Raw genomic sequence first — 12176 nt, forward strand, 5'->3', positions numbered from 1 at the left:
CAAACGCAACCATAATGTCTTTTACAAGTCATCTGAAGAAGCCCCATGTTTAGTTAACGACTCTGCATATGTTGAAGAACAATAGAGTCCCAAGAACTATATGAATGCAAGCTATATAAGAGGTGCATGCATGGGGACGATGAGTCGTTACCCCTTTTTTTTTTGTTGCAAGAGTCGATATAGTTATCTTTGAAGCCAGTATCCTAAGCATGAGAAATACCATGAGAGATAGCATAAAGTTATGTCGCAAGATTGCCCGCAATCCCACAAGAGCTAGAAAAATCAGAAATCTACTCACAAGAAACCCTCCAAAGAAAAGAATGTTTTACTCGATTATTAAATATACTACCATCAACATTAACTTTAATAACGCTAGCTGTAGGAGAACTTGTTATGTATATCTTTGGCAGTATATATAGTTTTGAACCAAATTACAACGTTAATAAGCTTATGAGGCTAAAATATAACCAACAAATAACTTAAAGGACCACATCATTAATTAAGCCATTTTTTTTATTTTTTTATAAAATAACTTATGATTTGAGACAGAGGGTGGTATGAAAGTTACTCTCTTTATTATTATATAAACAAGATGAATTATAAAATGTTCAAGTGTTCCAGCAGTTGATGATCATGTGGAGAGTTAATGGACTCACACCCTATCCTAAAGAGATGTTGGAGTGGATGATCATTTAATGTGTATGATGTGAGTGTTATCATTCTTTGTAACTCTTGATGAGAGTATCCATCCAGTATATACTAATACACATATTGGGCAGTTTATAAATTTTTGTAATCTTATTTGAGATGGTCAACACATTTGTTGAGTTTTGTCATGTGAATTTAGGCAAGATGTATCAAACTATGTTAATCTTTATGCATTTTAGTATGAGTTTAATTAATATATTATGTCAATGTAAAATTATTTTAAGAGAAATGCTACCATCACACTCTCTAACACACTCCTATAACACACTCCAATAACATAAAGCCACATCATCCATTTTCTTAACTCCTTTACCTGGTAACCGGTTCTACAGGTGCAAGGAAAATAACATTTTTTTCTTTCTTTTTTATGAATTTAACTGTTGGTTTGTCATCTCCAAGGGGTCATGAGCTGCAACCACAATCCATTTCTCAGGCAACATTTTTCTTTGTTGTGAGCTTCCTTGTTGATGGGGGAGTTAAATCAATTTTTATTTATGGGTTCCGTTCCTTTTTTATATATGGGTTCCATTCCTCTCATAAAATAGATCTGGTTATGGTTACATATGAGTTTAATTCATCTAATAAAATAGAATTGTGAAGGATCCATTTCCATTTCTCCCCATTCTCGTTCTCAATTTCAATACCCTCCTTCTTCTCCTGTTTTAATTCAATTTCGTTTTCAATCTCTAACAACAACCCCTCTTATCAATTTTTGGAATTGCAACCTAAAAGAAAAGATGAAAGTTGAGGATGATGCAAATCAGAAATGGGTCTTCTTAGTATAGCACCGTTACTTTTGAAGGAGGAGGATATTATTGATGTCTTTAGCACCACCACCACCATCGGCACAAAAGAAAGTCACTGAGGAAGATGGTGAACAAAAAAATGCTTTTTTTAAAGTTAAAGTACTTGTTGTTTGTACCGGTTGCAGGTTAAATGAACAAAAAGAATGAATGATGTGGCTAATTTTTATTGGAGTGTGTTAGAGAGTGTGTTAGGGAGTGTGACCTGCATTTCTCTTATTTTAATTTACATATAAATTTAATGATGAGTTGTCAACTTCAATTAATTAATACGACGTTTTCATATTTATTAATTGACGTAACAACAAAATAGATACTAATAAAATTCTTTTAGTATTCTCTTCATTATAGCATGTGCTCACACGTGTTTCAACAAAATTCTTTTGGCGTAAAAGTTAACCCTTTCTGTGTCAATTTTTTCCATTAGTGATATTTGAGTGATCGTTCAGGGTGGCTCGCTTATAACCATTGTTTCTACCGAGACAAGTATTAAAACTTAATGAAGCTTATGGTGGATCAATGTATACAAACTATAATTGACAATGTGGTTGTCAAAAGGCGTATTTTGTTGGTTCTAACTAACGGAAAAACAAGTACATCTAAGGTGTTACAATTCGATACTCATGATGAATATCACGATTAGAGCAATTATAGTGGGACACACATGAGTTTGTCGATCAAAATGAGCTTCTATGGTGTACAAATAGGGCATAAGAGCCAAACGAATAAACTGAAGAATGCAAAAATCTTGTCCGCAATTTTGTATTCTATTCAAGATCGAACCAAATTAAACAAATATGACCTCAATTTTATATTTTGAAATTTTGATTTAGTGAAGATACGTCATAATAGGTCACAGTAGCTATGCAAGTAGAAAATGCATAGAGGTTTAGATTAAATTTAAAGATCGGTATAAGAATTGATGGATTGTATATTTAACATATAAATTGACTCCGTTGTTTATTTCTGGTTCGAGAATCCCTTGTAATCCCCCTCCCCCTCAAAGGCCATGAATATAAAAAATTCGTGTAAAATGCATATGCGATAACATTTTTTGAATTAAGTTGAAAATGTCGTACGTTTTAAGTCGGTTGTTTGTACAACCGGCTTGAGACATATTAAAAATGCTTTATAAAATTGTGTAACTCATGTTCCCTTAATATATCTCACTAATATCTATTGCAAAAGAAACTCTTGTTCCCTTAGCCGCCTCCTTTTTTCTCCAGCCTCTCGGCATCATCTTTTCGCCACCTAGCTAGTACACTTTTGTCATTAGTTCGAAGGTTTTCACTCACTTGTTTGTTCTTTCTCTTCTTTTTTTTTTGTCAAGAATGTTTGTCTATTTATAGATTATTTTGTGAAGAAATGATCATGTACGTATCTTGTTGTTCGTTCATGCGTTCATTGTTCATGTTTAAATATGTATATCTTTATATTATTTAGCTTTTCAGATTTAAATGTGCTCTAGGTTTTTGTGTTATCTAATGATACAATTTCAATTTTTGTTGCTGTTTATGTGTTTAATATTTCATGTGTTCATCCTATTGAAGCATATTTCCAGAATAACCAATCTTAGATTTACCAAAATTCACAGCATTGATAGAAGGTAAAGAATCTTCAGTAATAGGTGTAAAATTACCCTGCCTTTCATGTTGCAGTACTATAGAAAAAAAAATCCTATTTATAGGTGGGAGAGGATCCATGAGAAGACTTAAACATGTTGTAATTTTCATTTAAACCAGTAAGAAAACGCATAGCATATAACAAGATATGATTTTTCCTACCAGTGCGCATAGCTTCACAAGAACATTGAATTCTGCAACTACAACTAGGCATAGGCAAATATATTTCCAATTCAGAATAAACTGTGGTAACTGATTTTGAATCTTGTTGTAAAGCATAAATCTCTTGCATGAGTTCAGAAATTCGTACCAAATCACCTTGGACAAAGCATTCCTTAAGTTAAGATCATTCCACACACCATAGCGTTTTCCATAAAAACAATAGACTGAGAAATTGAAGGATCTATTAAATTCAAGATCCATGAGTGAATTAGCATGTTGCACCGATTCCAAGCGCGAAAGGAAGGATCAAACAAATCTGTGACTGGAGGAATGGTGCCATCAACAAATTCATACTTCATCCCCCCCCCCCAAAGAGCTCTTCGCATCGAACGAGCCCAAGAATGATAGTTAGATCCATTCAACAATGGCGTAACCGTTACAGAAGATGGACCATCACTGGGGTGAACAAAATACGGGTTAGTTTGATCAAGAGCAACCTCATATGAAGAACCTGCACCATTGTTATTGCGAGGTGCCATGGAAAACGAAAAACAGAGAAGAAAAACGAAGAAGAAAAAGAGAGTGAAAAACGTAGCGGAAGAAGAAGCTCTCTTGAATCAAGAGGCTCTAGATACCATATTCAGAAACTGAAATCATAACAGAAAAGAAAAGAAAGAGAAAATAACAGAAAAGGGAAAATTTGAGAGAAAATGGTATATTTCATTGAATGATGAAGATAACATGGTTACAGGTATTTATAGAGTGTCTCAAGCTAGACTACACTAAGCTAACATGAGTAGTACATAGGTGATAGGAACTCTAGCTGTAACTAACTCTTTTAGATTGTTATAACCATAGAAACTAGCTAGAGTTTAGTTAGCTTGTGTTACAAGTAACTGATGTGTAGTGTGTTCCTCCTCTTTATCTTTAAGTATCTGTGACTCAACATCTTTTATGCTATTCTTCAATACATCCATCGATCAATTATTGTTCAATGACGTTAATGTTGGTCACCGATAAAATGCCAACATTATATGTTTTTTTGTTGTTCAATGTTCAAGTTGTGTATGCCATACATATTAATTCAGTATGATATTCTTTCAAATTTGTTTGTTTTGATTTGCATTTTCTTTTTGCATTTAGCTGTTTAGTTTTTATTCTAATACATATTTTGTTTTTTCATTATATTATTCAAGGTTATATTTGAATGTCTATGGCCTTTTACCAATAATAATACCTAGTTTTCTATGGCAGAAGGATGATTTTGGAATTTAATTCACTGTATGATTAAGGAGTTGAACTAATTTAGTTAAGAAATATATCACTAAAATGTTTCTTCTATTATAAAATCTAAAATGTTTATTCCATTACAAACTTATAATCAAAACTATAACATTTTGAAATTTCAGCGACACCACACACATATAAAACCTCATTTACAGATATATATAATATATCCTTGTACCTCAAATACATGCCCTCTCATCTTTCTTCTTGTCCCAAGAAATGGAAAAATGAAACAAAAAAACCATAAATATTTTCTATTGTATACACAGGTACATTATACCTGATTGGATCAGGTGAAAGTGACTATTCTACTACAATATGAAAAGTATTTGAACTTTCATCATGAGAGACACTACATTTAACATCTAATGACTTCTCGAATAAGATTGACTCTAATACGGAAGAGATTTTAGAGTTAACCTTAAAAAAGGTATATTCACGTATATACTAAAAAGATACGTAAACGATATCGATAATGGAAAAGAAATTAATATCTTTGATCGATGGATCAAGAAAGCGCAACACGGTTCATGACGAAAAATCGAGTAGGTTTTGGTTGAAAAGTCTTCCTCCTATGAAGATCATGGCTAGAGGGATGCTTAATTATTTTCAGGAGAATTGCCTTCAATGAATTATTAGCTTTTGCAGCCATGACCATCGACGAGTGATCAAAATAATGATTCAACTCGGAGGAGGAAGAAGATGAGGGTCGAGCTACCACGATGCGTGGTGGTTTCTTGTGCATGCTGCACCGGAATGAGCCTGGATGGTTGGTCGGTGAGCACATGCATGTACGATGTTGTTGATTTGTGTGGGAACGAGAGTTTGTCATGGAAGAAGCATTTCTTGAGGCCATATAGATCGATCGGGGAAATATGTATGTGGAGTGTATATATGATTCTTGTTTTTAAAGAATGAGTCAATAATTATATCTATAAGAGAGTTTATATTTTGAGGCCATGAAAAGGTGGCTTAATAGAGTAGACTTGTTATGATATATTAGGTAAAAACATTGTTGACCTTTTGTTTGAGTAGGAATTTTTAGTATATTTGATGGTTGCTCAAGCAATTTTATAGTAATTTATTGGCTCTCAAGCTCTAACCTTCTTTTGTGTCAATCTTCTTCGATCACACCACCGGGGTCATTTTCTATTCTTTCCACCATTTATTTATGGGTTTGCATAAGATGTGCACATGTTAAAGCAACTAAAAGTGAAAGTTTTTTATTAAAAAAAAACAATTGTTTATGAAAAAGATACATATTTAATATTAATTCACAAGTTTCAATGCAAATTTACCTTTTTAAACTTCTTAACATGTGTAAATTTGCACATGTTAGAAAAACCCTTTATTTATATACGTTAGTATTTTAATAACTATTATTTATAACAAAACATGCATTATACTCTTTCTATTGAATTATCAATCTTCTTGAAACATCTTCATACCTTGTTTCAAACTGAATTGATCCTAGTCGGCTTTGGAGAATTTGAAGATTGCTCTACTTGCATCTAGAAATTTGGAGAATTTGAAGATTACCGTTCGTTGAACAACAATTGACTACCGTTCACTTCAAAATGATAGTTAATTGTCGTTCAACACTTTTTAAATCAGTTAGATAATTTTTTAAATTGGTGTAACTGATTTAAAATGTTCGATAATCATAAATTAATTGTCGTTGGATGTATTTTTGGTTTGAGGTACATATGAGCAAATGATAGGTGCCTAAAGAGCAATTTTCGGAAATATTTTAGTTCCCACTTCCTAGACGAAGCCCAATTCATCATTTCCTAGAATAGGCCCAATGTCTTTATCTAACAATATGAGATTTTCACGCGTCCTATACGAGTTTGGATTTTAAAATTCATAAAACCTCCAAAAACGTTGAAATATATCGGATTTTTGAATTCGAATAGGATGAACGAGAAGTTCATGGAAAAAATCATGGCCAAATTTTTATTGTTACCTTTGCTTTCAGTTTTGATTGCATTGATACACCACTTTAATTGCATCAAATGCCCTTTTGCCATCCTCTTCTCTACTATTAATTGAGTTTTCTTTCAAATGCAATATGCTTTAATTCCACCTGAACTACACCTCTGATCGCTCTCCTCAACATACATCCAGTAAGGAGTCCTTCAAATTCTCCTCATTATTCGGTAAATTAGAAAACTTGGCACCTATTTTTCTGATGATATTTTGACAAAAAAGGGTGTATATACTCAAATTTTATAATAAAAAAAAACAAACACTTCGAATTTTTTAATCCGAACGCACCGTATACATGGTTGAAGTAGGGTCTATAGGGGTGCCACAACAAAAAGTTGTACCAAAAAACAAACGACAAAAAGTTCTTTAATGGTCTTAAATATAAAACATTTTTTTAACATCAAAGTTTTTTTTATTCAATAGAAGTGAACTACATTTCATCTAATGTTATCCTTCCTAAATTGCGCTTCAATTAGTTCAACTACGCTTCAATTAGTTTATTATGTTTTATCTTCCAATTAAAGTATAGAGTTTAATGATGGTGGGTATACAGTCTAATACAACTTTATACACACAATTAATCAAAACATTTAGATTTGTCACCTAAATTAAAAACATTAATTGATGTGTCAATTCTAAATAATTTTTGATTGGTTATGAGTGCATAATTGTTTTGGACTGTAGGTCCACAACCATTAAACTCTAAAGATCATGTCGTGCAACTAAATAGCATTTCAAATGATTTTTCTCGTTACTAGACTATACATAAATTATAGTGTAAATCATTGTTGAGGTTGGTAGTCCTCTCTAATTTTACATTGAGTGTTTTTTATCTAATCTAATTATGTTGTAAATAAAAATGAATGACTATAATATAACTCAAATGTGCATGAGCACCATATAAATTTTATTCAATTTCAATATATAGTCCACCAAGTTAAGACTGTTTGATGTAATTACGATGATGGAGTTGTCTTTCATAGACAATCCAAAATATCAAGGACAATACTGCAGCTACAGATACCACATTTGATCCCCAATAAATATATTTAGTACATCTCCCTAGGCCAGGACAATAGTTGTTGTTAATGTCTATGAACATTTTTCGAACAAATGTACAATCCATTAAATCAACCAAAAATGGCCCATAGTGATATAAACCATATGCCACATTCACTGCAGTAGTAAGTTGTGTGTACAAGAATGGAGCCATGCAACCAGTCGTACCATAATTATCCAATGGAGAAACTTGGCAAGTAAAATTCTTCCACACCTGCTTGGATATTGAGATCAAAATAAAAATATTACACATATTTATCATTTGTATGTCACCAACATTTAATGTGAATAGTGAAGGTTAGACTTTAGGGTTAGTATTCATATTTTATAGCTCTTACCTCAGTGGCATTTTCAAATGCAACTTCCCCAGCAGCACAATTTCGAACTGTGAAGTCACTATTGAATGGATTACAAAGAAGAGGCATAGAGGGACCTGATTGATTGTGAGACATAGTATTTCCATTTAAGATAATGGAAATGAAGCCATTAATTGAGTTAGCAAGACTATATATTACAGACTTGCTTTGCAAAAAGGTTTCATGGGCTGATTCAATTTCAATGCATGGAAGAATTTCATCCAAGGATGTGTGAGCTTTTGGGTTCAGAACCCACTCATCCATGGCAACACAAGTATCACCAATCGCACTGTAATGAAAATATATGCATGGAAATATTAGCATTATTAGCATGAATTCGAACGTATACGTAAAAAAGATACGAGTAGAAGTAAAACTTTCCTTTCATAATTTTTTTCTATCTTTTATTTTTAAACTATTTATGCCATAAAGGATATTTAAGTTCTAATCAACTAGTAAATCTTAAAACCCCAAAGTTTTTTTTTTTTTTTTTGGAGAGAAAAACCCCAAAGTTCATAATTGCATGAACGCAAAACAACCATAACCACATATTAAACCGTGAGTTCTATAATCTTCTTAAGATTATTTCCATCCAAATTTCTACTATTATTACAATGAAGCATATAATACATTCATAATTCCATAACTAATTTTATTCAAGTATCTTTTATAAGTTGAGAAACCAATTCAATATTTTACTTTTTTGTGCAGAAAAGATTTTTCTTTTATTAAAGCACAATTTTAGTGATGATGATAGAAACTTCTCTTTATGCTAAAATTTCTACCCGTTATTTATGCTATTCAATTTTCTCATGCTAAATGTTGAAATAATCTATGGCTTCAGTGTGACTCACTCCTCACATTTCAAGATTTTTTTTTGTGCCAAGTAATTCGGTGAATAGAATTCATCTTTTTCAAGATGAATAAGTGGGATGTTCGAGGTTCGAACCCGACCCCCGCATATAATAATGCATGTCTCTTAGAAACTTAAAATCAATTGAAAAATTACATTCATGTCATTAGGAATTTTCGCTTTAGATTTTCTCATATAATAGCCAATGTTAGCTTCGTTGTTGATGCTTTAGTCTCGGTGCGATCATTTACCTAGTTCTAGAGAAGCTTATGTAAAAATTATGTCACACAAGTGCAATCCTTGTTCTAGAGAAAATCATTTATTTGGAGACATTGTTGGTTTACCTTCTTGTCATTTTTGTTGATCTTGTTTTGTTTTGGTGGATTTGGTTTATGCCCCAGCCATTTGTTTTCATTTTTCATATTAATAATACATTTGGGAGGATTTTGTAAGATTAATGGTGCATTAGAGTGTCAACATGGTTGAGATGTCAATTTATACAATGATGCAATTTTATCTAATTTTGCTTAAAAAAATATATCTTTTATAAGTCAAAGCTCTTTATATGTTGATTTCATAAAAATGAACAATCGTGGTTAAAATTTAATGTTTCGATCATTTAGTTATGTCTTTTATTTTCAAAGTTTTTCTTATCTTTTCAATAATAGAAGACGTAAAGCTGTGTCATATATGAACAATCTATCCGTACATCATTAAATTGAAAACATCATTGATCTCTATTATTGACAAACCTCATGTTGTTGGACATTATACCTACGAGTCCCAAGAGTTTTCCCCCAAAGAAAAGAACAAAATAACTAGATAAGGGTACATCCAAAATTACACCAAGATAAATTGGTTTTCAAAATTAACAAGTGAAATAGGAACTTACTTATGAAGAAAAACAAAATAGGAACTTACTTATGAAGAAAAACAAATGCACCAGAAAGTATAAATGCTCCTGCAATAAGAATCCATCCAGCAAATACTAAGCTGCAACCATGAAAACACATCATTTCTACAACAATCTTAATGAGATACAAAAAAAATCAATAATTAATATCTAGAAAGAAAAATAAATAAAAATGAAACTTACGAGTATAAAGTATACTTCAACCCAAGTATTGAAGTAACTGCAAAAAAAAAAAAAAAAATCACAAAAACCACATAAGGAAATGTGGTTATACTTTGGTAAACCTTCAGAATAGGATAAGAAAAATAAAAATAAAATAAGTTACTGCAATACTCACAAAATCCAAGAACTAAGACAAGAAGCATAGAAGTAACAATAATTATAAGAGCCAATCTCCTACATAAGATAAAAAATTATTGTTAGAAAATACAATTTCAATAATAATCAATTAAAAAAGATAAAACTAAACTCACATTCCATGGATGCCGTTGTGTAACATTTGTGAATTATTGTGAGTCTTCATAGAAATATCATCAGCAACATCAATAATTTTCTTTTTAACACTATCAATTTCTTCATCAACATCTGATGGTAAACCAAATTCAATAGCCATCATTTTAGCTGAATCCAAATAATTTGACACATTCTTTAGGTTTTCAATTGTGAATTCAGCTTGGTTCACGATATACTTCATTGTATTTGATGTGGTTCCATGAAATTGTTGCTCACTAGAGTACAAAACAACACATCCACCTCTGACGTAAACAAAAAAAATAAATGGTTAGGGAGACAAAACTATTAAGTGAAACAAACACACGATTTAATGTGTTTTGAAGAGAGAGGGAATTAGATTGTTACGTACATTGCTACAATGGTACATATGATAAGGAAGATGAAGGTTGCATAACAAACTAGTTGAGAAAAGCCATGAGGATCTCTAGGGCAACAACAATAACACACACAAATGATGTGCAAAACAAGCCCAAAAACCACGAACCATGTTGCAGCAACAACAAAGAAAGGAACTGCAGTAGAAAGAACAGACTGCACCAAGACAACACCAATTTAAAGTTAACAATATAAACTCAAACATGAATCAACCAATTAAAATGAAGATATATTTTCCATATATTATTGAGAAGCACACAAAATATTGCAATGGATTCAAAATAATGTTACGTATATATGATCCAACCGGGTGTAAAATTTAACTACACACATACACGTGAAGGCCTACGGTCGTTACCCATTCATGAATTGCAATAAGATTTTTGGAACACAAAAATTTAGTTGTGACATTAACCAATTTCACTATTGCATTAACCAAAAAGCATATGTTGTTAATCACTTTTGAAACCTATAAGTCTATATATTTTTGCAATTTCTGAAACTATGTAAAATACTCTATTCGATCACATTTACAAGGAAAACAAAACTTTTTAAGTTTATTGGATAACTAATAGACCGGATACATAATTATTCAATGAACTTGAAAAATTGTTTTACGTGCGACCGAAGGGAGTAAGTGGTTAATGTCTTGCTTTTTTGTGATTAATAAAGCAGTCAAATGGTTAATGAAATTCATGTTCCAAAAGTGGTTAATGAAATTTTTGGAAAATGACACAACTCAAATTTTGTGTTGAAAATTTGGTGTCGTATTTGTGTCCAATTTTAATTTATGTGTCCAAATAACATAATAATTATGAATATACGTAGAACCATAACAAGAGAATAGGAGAGTAACCGAAATATAATCAGGATTGCTAATATTCCAGCCACCAGTGTAGCTTTTGAAATGGTTAAAAACATCTTTTCGAAGAGTTCTTTCCTGAGCAAGCACGAAAGTTGTATTCTCCTGAACACCTTCTACAACTAATGATCTCCATGCCATCCATGATAACTCTTCATCAACTTGTTTATCAACAATGGATTTGACACCATCTGAAAATAAGATTCTTATTGAAGAATATTAAGCAATTAGATTAAAATAATTTAAGAGAGGTAAGAAAGAAAGTACAAGAGAGAAAGAATGAACCTGGTTTAAGGGAGGAGTTGAAAGGAAAGGAAATTCCATTAGTTGAGTAGAGAATGAGAAAGAGGGAGAACAAGAAAATAAGAAAAGAAGGGATTGATATGAAACGTAACATGATGATCATGCTTAATGTTGTGTGCCTTGTGTAATTTTATAGAGCAAAAAAGTATAATTAGATTTTGAACATTATATTACATGTGAGATTTTGTGCATTGCATTTCATTAATGTGGTATTTTGAACAAGGAAAGTTTCGGTTATCCTTATAAATGACAGATGTTTTAAATACAAAAAAGGGAAAGACGAGTATTTAATATGTTCATTGCACCCACTTAAATGAAAAATAAATATGTATATTTATAATAAAAAATTTCATTCTTTAAGAAAAAAATGT

The 12176-nt window shown here is 31.6% G+C and overlaps 2 protein-coding genes across 2 annotated transcripts; both read right to left on the reverse strand.

The window, feature by feature from the left end:
* Nucleotides 1-4670: 4670 nt before the first annotated feature.
* LOC146902356 (uncharacterized) lies at nucleotides 4671-5531 on the reverse strand. The gene has a single exon (XM_085737654.1). The coding sequence runs from the start codon at nucleotides 5436-5438 to the stop codon at nucleotides 5091-5093; it is 348 nt and encodes a 115-aa protein (XP_085593780.1). The 5' UTR covers nucleotides 5439-5531; the 3' UTR covers nucleotides 4671-5090.
* Nucleotides 5532-7455: 1924 nt separating this feature from the next.
* Nucleotides 7456-11891, reverse strand: LOC146902357 (uncharacterized). The gene is made up of 9 exons (XM_085738877.1): nucleotides 11788-11891; nucleotides 11497-11693; nucleotides 10615-10796; nucleotides 10226-10507; nucleotides 10090-10148; nucleotides 9936-9972; nucleotides 9761-9832; nucleotides 7969-8275; nucleotides 7456-7844 (listed from the first exon to the last, which is right to left on the reverse strand). The coding sequence occupies exons 2-9, from the start codon at nucleotides 11641-11643 to the stop codon at nucleotides 7509-7511; spliced, it is 1422 nt and encodes a 473-aa protein (XP_085595003.1). The 5' UTR covers nucleotides 11644-11693; nucleotides 11788-11891; the 3' UTR covers nucleotides 7456-7508.
* Nucleotides 11892-12176: the final 285 nt, after the last annotated feature.

The sequence above is a fragment of the Medicago sativa genome, chromosome 8 (assembly GCF_051527215.1).
Source record: "Medicago sativa cultivar Bolivia chromosome 8, Bolivia_mono, whole genome shotgun sequence".
Taxonomy (NCBI): Eukaryota; Viridiplantae; Streptophyta; class Magnoliopsida; order Fabales; family Fabaceae; genus Medicago; species Medicago sativa.